This window comes from Vicia villosa, unplaced genomic scaffold, assembly GCF_029867415.1.
Source record: "Vicia villosa cultivar HV-30 ecotype Madison, WI unplaced genomic scaffold, Vvil1.0 ctg.002020F_1_1, whole genome shotgun sequence".
Taxonomy (NCBI): domain Eukaryota; kingdom Viridiplantae; phylum Streptophyta; class Magnoliopsida; order Fabales; family Fabaceae; genus Vicia; species Vicia villosa.
In genome coordinates this window covers 262,123-277,226 of record NW_026705814.1, presented here as the reverse complement: position 1 = coordinate 277,226, position 15,104 = coordinate 262,123, and the positions used below count along the sequence as shown (strand labels likewise).

The 15,104-nt window shown below is 32.7% G+C and overlaps 3 protein-coding genes across 4 annotated transcripts; 2 read left to right on the top strand and 1 right to left on the bottom strand.

Annotated features, from left to right (window-relative positions):
• Window positions 1-4,180: 4,180 nt before the first annotated feature.
• LOC131637530 (uncharacterized) lies at window positions 4,181-6,231 on the top strand. Its single transcript, XM_058908124.1, has 2 exons — window positions 4,181-5,882; window positions 5,968-6,231. Exon 1 carries the CDS (start codon window positions 4,630-4,632, stop codon window positions 5,866-5,868), a length of 1,239 nt encoding a protein of 412 aa, XP_058764107.1. The 5' UTR covers window positions 4,181-4,629; the 3' UTR covers window positions 5,869-5,882; window positions 5,968-6,231.
• A 2,277-nt stretch (window positions 6,232-8,508) lies between these two features.
• Window positions 8,509-11,876, bottom strand: LOC131637529 (uncharacterized). 2 transcript variants are annotated; one of them, XM_058908123.1, is made up of 3 exons: window positions 11,281-11,876; window positions 8,858-10,647; window positions 8,509-8,772 (listed from the first exon to the last, which is right to left on the bottom strand). In XM_058908123.1, exon 2 carries the CDS (start codon window positions 10,108-10,110, stop codon window positions 8,872-8,874), a length of 1,239 nt encoding a protein of 412 aa, XP_058764106.1. In that variant the 5' UTR covers window positions 10,111-10,647; window positions 11,281-11,876; the 3' UTR covers window positions 8,509-8,772; window positions 8,858-8,871. The 2 variants fall into 2 exon arrangements, with proteins under 2 accessions (XP_058764106.1, XP_058764105.1); XM_058908122.1 differs by having other exon boundaries at window positions 8,509-10,647; window positions 11,281-11,875.
• Window positions 11,877-13,468: 1,592 nt separating this feature from the next.
• Window positions 13,469-14,497, top strand: LOC131637532 (glycine-rich cell wall structural protein 1-like). The gene is made up of 2 exons (XM_058908127.1): window positions 13,469-14,135; window positions 14,178-14,497. Exons 1-2 carry the CDS (start codon window positions 13,469-13,471, stop codon window positions 14,495-14,497), a joined length of 987 nt encoding a protein of 328 aa, XP_058764110.1.
• The last annotated feature ends 607 nt before the right edge of the window (window positions 14,498-15,104 follow it).

Genomic DNA, 15,104 nt, shown 5'->3' with positions numbered 1-15,104 from the left:
CGTGTTCCCCTCATCATCTCTAATTGTAATTTCCTTCGGCAATTCCCGAGTGATGTCCATCTCCACAAGGATTCTTGCATACGACACTCGCAACTTTTGTGCAGTACACTCATCAGTAACTATAGGCTTCCCCAATGAGCTACCCAGCTTACCAAGACTCGTTGCCCCCCAAAGATAGAGTGGTAGATGCGGGAGTTTAACCCAAATAGGAACTGTCCTGAGCATATCCCTCTTTAGGTTAAAATCAGGGGTCCAATCATGCAAAATCATTGGCATATTCAGTATAGTATAAGGTCCCTTCATTAAGATAGTTTCCTTATCCTCAAGAGAGTGAAACCTCATAATGAAGTAGCCTTCCTCATTATAGAATAGATCCGGGAGTTTCACATTAGACCAATTCCTTTCCATGAACTGCTTGACTGCGTGCATACTGATATCCCTGCCAATCACATACATGATTAGGGCAGAGTCCCAATAACGAACTTCATCTATGATGTCGTTTGCTTCAATCACAACTTCAACTTTTCCATTCACCACCTGTGGGGCAAAGAAATCGAGTGTCATCCCATTCTCAGGTTTACGATTCCCTGTAATCACATCCGTCCAAAGCTTACGTTGCTCCCCCTCTTTACGCTCTACTGTCTTCACCACTGATGGAATTGTTGGTGGTGGTGTTAGGGTTTTGGTTGTTACTTCCTCGAGCTTTCCATCGTCCGGTGTAACTTCTTTGTCTCCTACGTTGATAGTTTCGAATTCCTCTTCTAAATCCTCGAGTGGCTGAGTATCCTGTAAGTCCTCCACATTCTGAAGCTGGATGCCCGGTGACGAAGGCACCGGAATTGGTGGCCGCCTGCGTCCCCTTCTCCCCATTCTTAGAGGTTCATTTAACAACTAAAATGTCATTGTTATTAATGGTATACATAAAAAAAGTTAATTTAATTATTTTTTTTGTAAATTATAAAATAATCTGGACATTTCTTCTAAAATTTATTACTTCTAAAATTCAACATATTTTCAAATATTTGGTTATAAAATTATATATAATAATGACTTAAATAAAAAAAATTTAAAAGAATATTTTACAAACAAAATCAAGAATATTTTAGAAGCACGGGAAATAATGACTTAAATGTATACCCATGCGAGGCACGGGTTAAAATTTCTTAAGTAAAAAAAAGAAATTTTGAACTACTTATAATTTATAAATAAAGTTATAGTAACATTATAATCTATTATAACATGTCTTTTTTTTTTTGGTGCCAAGCCTCGAACTGAGTACCCCAATGTTGAAGGGTAAGCTTACAATCAAGGGACTTCTCAGAAAACAGGCTATTATAATATCTCTTTGTTATTAGTAGTATACATAAAAAAACTTCAAATAATGAAGTATTTATTGTTAATAGATATTAAAAGATATATTTGTATTACTTAAAAATAATAATAGGTGTGAGAATTTGACATGTGTAAAACTTGTCAAAGAACTCATTTCCCTTTATTTTTAATTGATTCTATAAGAATTTTTCTTTCCCAAACATTGAATTTTTAAATTAATTTAAAATAAAAAATATTTATATTGAATCATTTATAGGAAAATGTGAATAAAAATAATTGTTTTTAATTTTGTGTTATAAAAAATGAAAACGCATCATTTGGCCAAATTTTATTTTCTATAGTTGATCAACATTATTAAAAATCTTAAAAATATTAAATTGAAAAATAAAAGTAAATACTGAAATAAATAATGAAATATTTGAATATCCAAATATAACCGTACAATGTCAATTCATTCCTTAATTTAGAGTTCAATGTAGACTATATATAAATATAATTGTGATGCAATTAAGAATATTTAAATCTCATAATTTTATATAAATTATTTTGAATTGGGAGAAAAAAAACTTATCCTCATAATTACCTTATTTAAAATTGCAAATATTTTAAAACCGTTACATTTATCATTGGTTTATTTTATTTTATTTTGACGTGAAAAGATATTTATCTTCTATGAAATCAAATTTCAAACTTATGAATAAAGAAAAGTTAAAATCAATAAATAGGTTTAAGTAACAGGCATCTTAAAAAAAATCAAATATAATATACTATTCGGCTTTATTCACGTATACTACTTTTTTTTATGCTTTAAGTTAGAAAAGAAATTAATAAATTAATTATTCCATTAAATAAGTGTAACGTATTAAATTTTAATTAGAAACTTTCTTTTAAATGTGAAGATACCAAACATAAATGTTCATAATTCTACTTAAATAAAAAAAATTAAACAAACACTGATTTTTTTTTAATTTTGAAACATATATAAATAGTTTCTCATAATACTATAATCTTACTATAATTTCAAAATTTAATAACCAATCCAATCCATTAAAATCAACAAATCAAAATTTAATGGTCGTGATTCATTGTTCTCATTTCTCATAATAACCAAGTGTTCTCACTTGAGTCGTTCCCTATATATATATATATATATATATATATATATATATATATATATATATATATATATATATATATATATATATATATATATATATATATATATATATATATATATATATATATATATATATATATATATATATATATCATATATGTTAGTGTTATTAATATATTATATTTAAAAAATATATATATTGTACATGGGTTAGTCTTAGTAGCAATAGAAGTATATATATTAAATTGTTAATTATAAATTTAAATTAAAAAACAACTAATTAAGATAAAAAAATTAATTCAATGATTTGATTACAATTTCCAAGCACTATAAGAAAACACATAACTCATAAGCTGCACAGTAAAATATGAGGCAAAATGATACCATATTAGTGTTATAGGTAGAATTGAGGCAAAATGACACCATTGTCGGATAAAATTGCCCTATACTGTTAAATGCATGATGTGGAATAGCTAAAGTTGCAATCAAACTAACACCAGCTAATGTCTCCAGCCTCATCATGTTCCTCTACAACAAAAAACACAACAATCATTATATTTAATCAACTTTTGAAAACACTATTAATCAAAAATTAAAAAAATGCAATCAATACGTTCTACACATATATTCTTGATAATGATGCTACAAATCAAGGGTTAATCCAACACCGGCAGCTCTCATCAGGGGCGGTTCTATAGCCCAGCAAGTCCGGGCACGCGCCCGGGTTCAACCCCTATTTTCTTTGTATTCCCCTAAATTTAATAGCCGATTTTTAAACGAAACTAGGGGCAAAATTAGTAAAAATAATGGTGTAAAAATTAAAATAGATGAATACCCAATGGTCCAGACAGGCCTAACCCAATTAATTATTTATGATTTAAAACAGAAATTAAAAAAAAAACAAAACAAAAAAGTACCGCAAAAACCCTTTCTTTATCTCTGAACCACCCCTGCAGCTGTCTGTTCCTATTCCTCTCTCTCATTTTTGTCATTTTCCAGCTAGCACTAGCAGAAGTAATATACTTCTCTTTCTCTTAATTTGTCTTCTTATTAGTTATTAGTATTATATTATAATATAACAATAGTTCAATTCAATTTACATGTTCCAATTTATTCTCAATTTCATATAGGTCAATATCTTGCTTTAACATGTATTATCTTGCGGTTTCATTTTTGTATGACCAGGTGGGTAGGTTCAGCATTGAGCAATGTTCAAAAATGCTATTGTATCTTTATGTTGGTTTTAGAAATCTCTTGGCACATCTTGTGCTTAGAGTATTCTTTTTTATAAAATTTTGCCTTTTCCAACCAAAAAAAAAAACATAGTTCAATATAGGTCAATTTTACATAGTTCAATATAGGTCAATTTTACATAGTTTAATTTAGAATGAATGATAGTTCAATTTTTCTTCTAATATTTATATTGTAGTTTTTATTTTAACATAAACTCTACTCTATTTTTTTGGGGTTCTAATATAGTATCAAAGATTTTGGTTAATTTAATAGGTCATTCATAATAATAAAATTCTCTTTTAATTTTGTGGTTATGAATTATTTATTTTATTTAATTATTCGGTCTTGTCAATTTGTGTGTTATAAATTGTTTAATTAAAAATTCATTTCACTAAATCATTAAATTTCATAGATGAGGAGGTTTTTGGTTCCTAGAACAAGTATTGAGAAAGTGAATGTTAAGCAACCGGAAGTCGAAGTAGAAGAAACACCCCCTAATGTGGCCAACGAGTTTAATCCAAATGAGATTGTGCGTGATCCAGGATGTAGGAAACAAATTCATGAGTATGCTCCGGATATTCAAGACCAACTGAGGAGGGCATATATATTGAAGGGTCCAACGGCACGCAACCTGATTTAGCAAGATTTCCTCGTACTCAATTTGGGAAGTATTCAAGAGCATTTTGTAAGGCATGGTATAAGAATTATACATGGATTGCATACAGTGAGTCGAAGGATGCAACTTATTGTTTCTATTGCTTTCTCTTTAAGCCGCCCGGGAGGGCCGAACACTTTGGTTATGAAGTCTTCAACAAAGACGGATTTAAAGATTGGAAGCATGCATCTAAAGGCTTTAAAGATCATATTGGTAGTCATGATAGTAAGCACAACTCATGTGTGAAGCACTATGATGATTATAATAATCAAAGACAAAGTGTGACATTGTTATGCTTTCTATGTCCATTGTTATGCAACTGGTGGTTGTGTCCGTTGCTAGTAATTGCTCATCTATTCATGATTTCTTTGAGTACATCTCCTTGATTGTAACCACAACAAGTGCATCTTGCAAGAGAAAGGATGCTTTGAAGGAGGCACAACACCAAGATATTTTGAATAAACTTAAGAGTGGTGAGATATCTCAAGGAAAGGGCTTGCACCAATCATCTAGTCTCACTAGACCCAGAGATACTAGATGGGGTTCACATTATACTACCTTGATTCGTTTGGATCAGATGTGGTCCTCCATGTTAGAGGTGCTTAGTATTGTTGATGAAGATGGACGTGGACCATCTCTAGCGGCGGGTTTGATAGAAAAAATGGAGAGCTTTAATTTTTCTTTCATTTTGAAGCTTATGTTAAAGTTGTTTGGTATCACTAATGAACTTTCAAAAATCTTGCAAACAAAAGATCTTAATATTGTGCTTGCTATGGAATTAGTTGATGATGTTAAAGCTCGATTGGCTATATTGAGAGAGAGTGGTTGGAATGATTTATTTAGTGATGTCCAAGAATTTTGTTTTTCTCAAAGTATTCCGGTGCCAAATATGGATGAAGAAATACCGGTTCGGGGACGTTCAAGAAGAGAAGGGAGAACTGTCACTAATCTTCACCATTACCGTGCAGAGATTTTTTATGTTGCTATTGACAAAATATGTGTGGAGATGGATCACCGGTTTTGTGAAAGAAGTAATGTTGTGCTGGATTGCTTCTCATGTCTTGACCCCAAGAACTCTTTTTCCAAGTTTGACGTTGATAAGCTTGCTCGTCTTGCTAATATTTATCATGCAGACTTTTCTGATGATGACCGTGGAACAATAAGGGAGCAACTTGAGACTTATGTACATCAAGTAAAAAGGCATGCTTCTTTTACTTCTTGTGAAGATGTTCAAAGTTTGGCTATGAAGATGGTTCAAACTGAGAAATATTTGGTATTTCCATTGGTTTACAAGCTCATTGAGTTGGCTTTGATATTGCCGGTGTCGACAGCATCCGTTGAAAGAGCTTTTTCAGCAATGAAGATTATCAAGTCTAATTTGCGCAACAAGATCAACGATATGTGGTTCAATGACTTGATGATATGTTACACCGAGCAGGAGATATTCAAGTCACTTAAAGATGTTGATATTATTCGAACATTCACCGCAAAGAAGTCTCGGAGAGGGCATTTACCTGTTAATTTTATTTAGCACACTATTCACAGGTGAGGTTTCATCTCTCTTATGTAGCACACTTTATGATTATGTATATATTATCACATGTAATGTTCAGTTAAATTTTTTGCCCAGGCTATATAAAATTTCTGGCTCCGCCACTGGCTCTCATATTTCACTTGTATTCATTTAGACACCCACTTGACCATAGTCAATAAATCAATAAATCTTGATGTCAGAGACAGGTTCTAGAACCACAATCAATATTTTTTACATCTATCCAACAATGTAGTAGCAGTTAACAATACAAAGAAGTAGTGTTAATCTAGAATAAAATATCAATTTGATCAAGAAAGAAAATATCAGTTTCATGTTTGATTATGTCCTCAGCCATGATATGTTGATTAAGAAAGAAACCTACATGATAGGGAGGAGAATAATCAAGGTTTCTGCAACTGAAGTTTTAGAATTCTATTACATGACTCTAAACAAATCGATAGTACATAGAAAACTAATTTTGTTATAGGCATGTGATCATATATGAGACTTTCTTATATGCTACAAATTATGGTGTAAAACTCTAGATATAGCACATTGAATAATGAAAAATAGTCTAATTTTTTATGGATTGTGGTCTCTCGCCATCGACAACCACTTTACCTTTTCTTCTCCAATCTTGTTCTTGGAGGAATACTCCAGAGAAAAAATCAAACAAAAAGGTAAGGAATAGAGAAACAAATTTATACCTGATCAAAGGTTAAATCTCACCTCATTACTCTCACCTCAAATTTCCACATCTTAGTGAAGAAATGATCAAGCAGACTTTGTTATGCTTCACGCACTTGACAATAGAGAATTGACTTCGAAATTTAATGCCGCAAACTTGCACATATCATATTGATGTAAGACAAAATCGTTGTTCCTATTTATAGACAATTACACATGACTTAAATATGGAAATGTTGCTTCTACACTAATTCTCCAACCTGAAAATATAATTCAATTATAGTTACACACAAAACTTGATTATAGAAGGAAAAAAAAAAGAATGAATGAAAGTGTTATATATATATATATATATATATATATATATATATATATATATATATATATATATATATATACCAGTTGGTCTGTGAGTTGGATAATCGATTCCATATGGCGGAGCATCTACCCTTGCAGTTATAGCCAAGTAATTGTCCCTAAACATGAAATAATCATAAAAAGCAAATATGTATGCCAATTACTCATGACAGGAATAACATAACTCCGCCAACAATGAATCAAATGCCTAAACGCATTTAAAATTTACAAAAGACAGATAAAAGATTTCAAATATGCAACCTGAAAAATGTTTTCAAACAGACATTAAAGATCATGTAAGCTATATTCACTAAACAACTGACCTTTAATTTCTATGTTTTAATATTGCAGCTATTCTTTGAACTAATTGATTGCTTGCTAGAACATCATGCTGATGTGGTTGCTTCACTGATACTACTTTCTTCACTGAAAAATATTTTACTTCTTGTGAAGATGTTCAAAGTTTGGCTGCAATAGTAGTTTCGGGAAGAAAGTAGTATCAGTGAAGCAACCACATCAGCATGATGTTCTAGCAAGCAATCAATTAGTTCAAAGAATAGCTGCAATATTAAAACATAGAAATTAAAGGTCAGTTGTTTAGTGAATATAGCTTACATGATCTTTAATGTCTGTTTGAAAACATTTTTCAGGTTGCATATTTGAAATCTTTTATCTGTCTTTTGTAAATTTTAAATGCGTTTAGGCATTTGATTCATTGTTGGCGGAGTTATGTTATTCCTGTCATGAGTAATTGGCATACATATTTGCTTTTTATGATTATTTCATGTTTAGGGACAATTACTTGGCTATAACTGCAAGGGTAGATGCTCCGCCATATGGAATCGATTATCCAACTCACAGACCAACTGGTATATATATATATATATATATATATATATATATATATATATATATATATATATATATATAACACTTTCATTCATTCTTTTTTTTTTCCTTCTATAATCAAGTTTTGTGTGTAACTATAATTGAATTATATTTTCAGGTTGGAGAATTAGTGTAGAAGCAACATTTCCATATTTAAGTCATGTGTAATTGTCTATAAATAGGAACAACGATTTTGTCTTACATCAATATGATATGTGCAAGTTTGCGGCATTAAATTTCGAAGTCAATTCTCTATTGTCAAGTGCGTGAAGCATAACAAAGTCTGCTTGATCATTTCTTCACTAAGATGTGGAAATTTGAGGTGAGAGTAATGAGGTGAGATTTAACCTTTGATCAGGTATAAATTTGTTTCTCTATTCCTTACCTTTTTGTTTGATTTTTTCTCTGGAGTATTCCTCCAAGAACAAGATTGGAGAAGAAAAGGTAAAGTGGTTGTCGATGGCGAGAGACCACAATCCATAAAAAATTAGACTATTTTTCATTATTCAATGTGCTATATCTAGAGTTTTACACCATAATTTGTAGCATATAAGAAAGTCTCATATATGATCACATGCCTATAACAAAATTAGTTTTCTATGTACTATCGATTTGTTTAGAGTCATGTAATAGAATTCTAAAACTTCAGTTGCAGAAACCTTGATTATTCTCCTCCCTATCATGTAGGTTTCTTTCTTAATCAACATATCATGGCTGAGGACATAATCAAACATGAAACTGATATTTTCTTTCTTGATCAAATTGATATTTTATTCTAGATTAACACTACTTCTTTGTATTGTTAACTGCTACTACATTGTTGGATAGATGTAAAAAATATTGATTGTGGTTCTAGAACCTGTCTCTGACATCAAGATTTATTGATTTATTGACTATGGTCAAGTGGGTGTCTAAATGAATACAAGTGAAATATGAGAGCCAGTGGCGGAGCCAGAAATTTTATATAGCCTGGGCAAAAAATTTAACTGAACATTACATGTGATAATATATACATAATCATAAAGTGTGCTACATAAGAGAGATGAAACCTCACCTGTGAATAGTGTGCTAAATAAAATTAACAGGTAAATGCCCTCTCCGAGACTTCTTTGCGGTGAATGTTCGAATAATATCAACATCTTTAAGTGACTTGAATATCTCCTGCTCGGTGTAACATATCATCAAGTCATTGAACCACATATCGTTGATCTTGTTGCGCAAATTAGACTTGATAATCTTCATTGCTGAAAAAGCTCTTTCAACGGATGCTGTCGACACCGGCAATATCAAAGCCAACTCAATGAGCTTGTAAACCAATGGAAATACCAAATATTTCTCAGTTTGAACCATCTTCATAGCCAAACTTTGAACATCTTCACAAGAAGTAAAAGAAGCATGCCTTTTTACTTGATGTACATAAGTCTCAAGTTGCTCCCTTATTGTTCCACGGTCATCATCAGAAAAGTCTGCATGATAAATATTAGCAAGACGAGCAAGCTTATCAACGTCAAACTTGGAAAAAGAGTTCTTGGGGTCAAGACATGAGAAGCAATCCAGCACAACATTACTTCTTTCACAAAACCGGTGATCCATCTCCACACATATTTTGTCAATAGCAACATAAAAAATCTCTGCACGGTAATGGTGAAGATTAGTGACAGTTCTCCCTTCTCTTCTTGAACGTCCCCGAACCGGTATTTCTTCATCCATATTTGGCACCGGAATACTTTGAGAAAAACAAAATTCTTGGACATCACTAAATAAATCATTCCAACCACTCTCTCTCAATATAGCCAATCGAGCTTTAACATCATCAACTAATTCCATAGCAAGCACAATATTAAGATCTTTTGTTTGCAAGATTTTTGAAAGTTCATTAGTGATACCAAACAACTTTAACATAAGCTTCAAAATGAAAGAAAAATTAAAGCTCTCCATTTTTTCTATCAAACCCGCCGCTAGAGATGGTCCACGTCCATCTTCATCAACAATACTAAGCACCTCTAACATGGAGGACCACATCTGATCCAAACGAATCAAGGTAGTATAATGTGAACCCCATCTAGTATCTCTGGGTCTAGTGAGACTAGATGATTGGTGCAAGCCCTTTCCTTGAGATATCTCACCACTCTTAAGTTTATTCAAAATATCTTGGTGTTGTGCCTCCTTCAAAGCATCCTTTCTCTTGCAAGATGCACTTGTTGTGGTTACAATCAAGGAGATGTACTCAAAGAAATCATGAATAGATGAGCAATTACTAGCAACGGACACAACCACCAGTTGCATAACAATGGACATAGAAAGCATAACAATGTCACACTTTGTCTTTGATTATTATAATCATCATAGTGCTTCACACATGAGTTGTGCTTACTATCATGACTACCAATATGATCTTTAAAGCCTTTAGATGCATGCTTCCAATCTTTAAATCCGTCTTTGTTGAAGACTTCATAACCAAAGTGTTCGGCCCTCCCGGGCGGCTTAAAGAGAAAGCAATAGAAACAATAAGTTGCATCCTTCGACTCACTGTATGCAATCCATGTATAATTCTTATACCATGCCTTACAAAATGCTCTTGAATACTTCCCAAATTGAGTACGAGGAAATCTTGCTAAATCAGGTTGCGTGCCGTTGGACCCTTCAATATATATGCCCTCCTCAGTTGGTCTTGAATATCCGGAGCATACTCATGAATTTGTTTCCTACATCCTGGATCACGCACAATCTCATTTGGATTAAACTCGTTGGCCACATTAGGGGGGGTGTTTCTTCTACTTCGACTTCCGATTGCTTAACATTCACTTTCTCAATACTTGTTCTAGGAACCAAAAACCTCCTCATCTATGAAATTTAATGATTTAGTGAAATGAATTTTTAATTAAACAATTTATAACACACAAATTGACAAGACCGAATAATTAAATAAAATAAATAATTCATAACCACAAAATTAAAAGAGAATTTTATTATTATGAATGACCTATTAAATTAACCAAAATCTTTGATACTATATTAGAACCCCAAAAAAATAGAGTAGAGTTTATGTTAAAATAAAAACTACAATATAAATATTAGAAGAAAAATTGAACTATCATTCATTCTAAATTAAACTATGTCAAATTGACCTATATTGAACTATGTAAAATTGACCTATATTGAACTATGTTTTTTTTTTTTTGGTTGGAAAAGGCAAAATTTTATAAAAAAGAATACTCTAAGCACAAGATGTGCCAAGAGATTTCTAAAACCAACATAAAGATACAATAGCATTTTTGAACATTGCTCAATGCTGAACCTACCCACCTGGTCATACAAAAATGAAACCGCAAGATAATACATGTTAAAGCAAGATATTGACCTATATGAAATTGAAAATAAATTGGAACATGTAAATTGAATTGAACTATTGTTATATTATAATATAATACTAATAACTAATAAGAAGACAAATTAAGAGAAAGAGAAGTATATTACCTCTGCTAGTGCTAGCTGGAAAATGACGTAAATGAGAGAGAGGAATAGGAACAGACAGCTGCAGGGGTGGTTCAGAGATAAAGAAAGGGTTTTTGCGGTACTTTTTTGTTTTGTTTTTTTTTTAATTTCTGTTTTAAATCATAAATAATTAATTGGGTTAGGCCTCTCTGGACCATTGGGTATTCATCTATTTTAATTTTTACACCATTATTTTTACTAATTTTGCCCCTAGTTTCGTTTAAAAATCGGCTATTAAATTTAGGGGAATACAAAGAAAATAGGGGTTGAACCCGGGCGCGTGCCCGGGCTTGCTGGGCTATAGAACCGCCCCTGCTGCATCACCAGTCGGAGTCGAAGGTTGTTATTGGCAACGGCGAGGGTAGAAACTTCTCTGATGAGAGTGTTTGGCAGTGGTAAGGGTGAGATGAAAATAGAAGCTTAAAGGAAGGTGAAGAACGAATGGTTGAAGAGGGAAACAAATAGTGTGTTATAAAGTGAGACTAAGAGAGAAACATGGTGTGTTTAAAAAAGACAGAATTTTGGTGGCTGGAGTGCATTGTGTGTTGTGATTATTAAATGCAAAACTTTGTAAATAGAATTTGTCTCTTGGTTTCTCCAAGTATTACATGGAGAGTAGTAATAATTTGTAGTGTAATTTGAATTTAAATAGGCACTTGATTTGTTATGAAAGATTAATAAATAAATATAAATTGAATTTGAATACTAACGAAACTCCAAAATAAAATAAAAAACAATTAAAAATAAATTATAACAAATATAGTAAGATTGCCTAAAATAGAAATTTTTAAAATAGTAAAGTGTCTAAAATTCTGACACTTGGCAAACTTGCCAAAATTCTCATTTTGCTTTATTCTATTGTACGATATATATATATATATATATATATATATATATATATATATATATATATATATATATATATTATGAAAATGACATTCTTATGTGAGAACATGAGAATGAATCAGAACCATTAGATTTTAAAATAAATGGTAGAGATTATGTGTCATTTTTTTTCTCTCTCATCCATCATTCTTTTTATATATTGATATCATTCGTATTAAATAAAATAAATTTATAAATTATACGTTATTTAAATTTATTTTTATGAATAATTTCAATTAAAATGATTTTAATGTGATGTGAGAAAAGGAGAGTAGTAGTATGATACAAATTGAAGACACTGGAGAAAGAAAAGAGGAAATAATATGAGAGAGAGGAAAAACGTTAATGATTGAGAAGGAAGAGAGAAAGAGAAAAAGAGGTGCAAATATAAAATTTCAGGAGGTGCAAACTGCACGTATTATTAAAAAATGAGTTACTATTTAAAATTTGATGGGGTGCAATTGCATCCCTTAGGTCCTATGTGTGTTCGCCCCTGATTTTGATGATTGTATAACGGAAATTGTTTTTAGGGCGTGAACTTTACTCATATCTTCTTGTAAATTATCGGAAGGTTACAATTTCTTTATCTAAAATACTCTACGTCTCTTATGTTTTAAGAAGTAGGAGTTTTTCTTGTTATACATTCAGGTGGAGTATTATACTCTCTTTTAATAGTAAATTGCCTATAAAAAAAACAATATAGTATAAAGTAATTGAAGGCAAGTATAAAAGTTATAAATTATCATTCATTTGATTTAAATTTTAAATGATTGATTGAAAATATGTGAAATTAATATTCGCATAATTAGAGGACTATAGTTGATACATTTTGATTGGTTTAGTATAGATTGTAATGTAGAAAAGGTCAAAGTAATTCAAATAACTATTTTGAATAAAATTTTAGGTTCATCATTGGTTCAAGTTTTTAGACCCTAGTATTATTTTTTCACTACCTTGCTTACGTAATACTATCACATTAAATCACATAATTCAACAACTACAGTTTGTTATTTATGATGGCCAATATTCAACGTTGACAAAAACATAAATCACATATCAGTGATCCAACTACATGCAGAAAGAGTCCACGCTGGACATTTTGACTTTCATCATTGTTCCACACTTCCACTTGTTTTCGTTTAAAGCTTCCCGCTACTTCCCCAACGGTTCAGAACACGTAATATTTATTATACACTCATGCTGGATGAAGCCTATAAAAGCATAGTTGTGAATATCTACTAGAGCAACAAAGTGTGAAAGAGTTTTTCATTTCTATTGAGTATTTATGGGTTTTCAAGGAAAATGGTTTTCGGTGAGTGTTCTTATTCTTTGTATTATTCTTGATCTTAGCATTTCCACTCTTGGTGATCAGAAGCTTGATCTAGAAAGATTTGGAGATGATTGTCGATTTGGACGTGGACCTCGTTGTAGAGGTTGGGGTGGTCGTCGAGGTCGTGGTGGTTTTGGCGGTGGAGTTGGAAGAGGAGGACTTGGTGGTGGTGGTGGTGGTGGTGGAGGAGGTCTTGGTGGAGGTGGTGGATTGGGTGGTGGATCCGGACAAGGTGGAGGTTTAGGTGGTGGTGTTGGTGGAGGTCTTGGTGGTGGTGGAGGAGGTGGAAGTGGTGGTGGAGGTGGATTAGGTGGTGGATCGGGCCATGGAGGAGGTTTTGGTGCCGGTGGAGGTTTAGGTCGTGGAGCTGGTGGAGGTCTTGGTGGTGGTGGAGGAGGTGGAAGTGGTGGTGGAGGTGGATTAGGTGGTGGATCGGGCCATGGAGGAGGTTTTGGTGCCGGTGGAGGTTTAGGTGGTGGAGCTGATGGAGGTCTTGGTGGTGGTGGAGGAGTAGGTAGTGGTGGTGGAGGTGGAATAGGTGGTGGATCAGGCCATGGTGGAGGTTTTGGTGCCGGTGGAGGTGTAGGTAGTGGAGCTGGTGGAGGTCTTGGTGGTGGTGGTGGTGGAGGAGGAGGAGGCGGAGGAGGTGGTGGTGGTGGTTCAGGCCATGGTGGAGGATTCGGAGCTGGAGGTGGTGTTGGTGGAGGTTCCGGAGGTGGAGGTGGCGGCGGAGGTGGAGGTGGAGGTGGAGGTGGAGGAGGAATAGGTGGAGGTTCCGGACATGGAGGAGGCTTTGGTGCGGGTGGTGGTGTAGGAAGTGGAAGTGGCGCAGGTTTAGGTGGAGGTCATGGTGGTGGAGGTGGAGTTGGTATAGGAATTGGTATTGGTATTGGAGTTGGTGTAGGTGCTGGAGCTGGCCAAGGATCTGGTAGTGGCACTGGTTCTGGTTCTGGTATTGCTGGAGGAAGTGGGAGTAAACATTAAACATGATGAAATCCATGAAGCTTAAAATGAACAACATGTGAACAAAAAATCTTATGTTATTAGCTCCATAAAATTACTATTGAAGGTTTGAAAAACTTATTATAATCAGTGAAGATTTTGCACTCTTATAAGTACTCAATCATTATATATTATTACTAACTATTACTATTCTGTTAGAAATGAAATCCAACTTTCAATCTTTTTATCACTTCACTCCTAAATTCTTACACTCCAATCACAGAACTTACTTTTTATTCTATGCACTCTTACAGATATTGTTTATTGTTTATGGTATGATCATATGTTTATAATGCAGCATTACTTTAATCTATACACATCTTTATAAAAATCGATCAATGGATCACTATACACATTCAAACAAAAACTGATCATCATTGCATAGTTTGTTATCAATACCTTCATGTTATTGATAAGTACAAACCTTCATGTTATCTAAGTACAAACCTTCATGTTATATATATATATATATATATATATATATATATATATATATATATATATATATATATATATATATATATATATATATATATATATATATATATATATATATATATATATGATAAAGCACATTTTTAAGAGTCAA

Excerpts from the sequence above, each read along its gene's own strand:
- LOC131637532 (XM_058908127.1), top strand. The coding sequence starts at position 13,469 with ATGGGTTTTCAAGGAAAATGGTTTTCGGTGAGTGTTCTTATTCTTTGT. Across the intron at positions 14,136-14,177 it reads AGGTCTTGGTGGTGGTGGTG|GCCATGGTGGAGGATTCGGA; the intron begins GTGGAGGAGGAG and ends GTGGTGGTTCAG.
- LOC131637530 (XM_058908124.1), top strand. The coding sequence starts at position 4,630 with ATGCTTTCTATGTCCATTGTTATGCAACTGGTGGTTGTGTCCGTTGCT.
- LOC131637529 (XM_058908123.1), bottom strand. The coding sequence starts at position 10,110 with ATGCTTTCTATGTCCATTGTTATGCAACTGGTGGTTGTGTCCGTTGCT.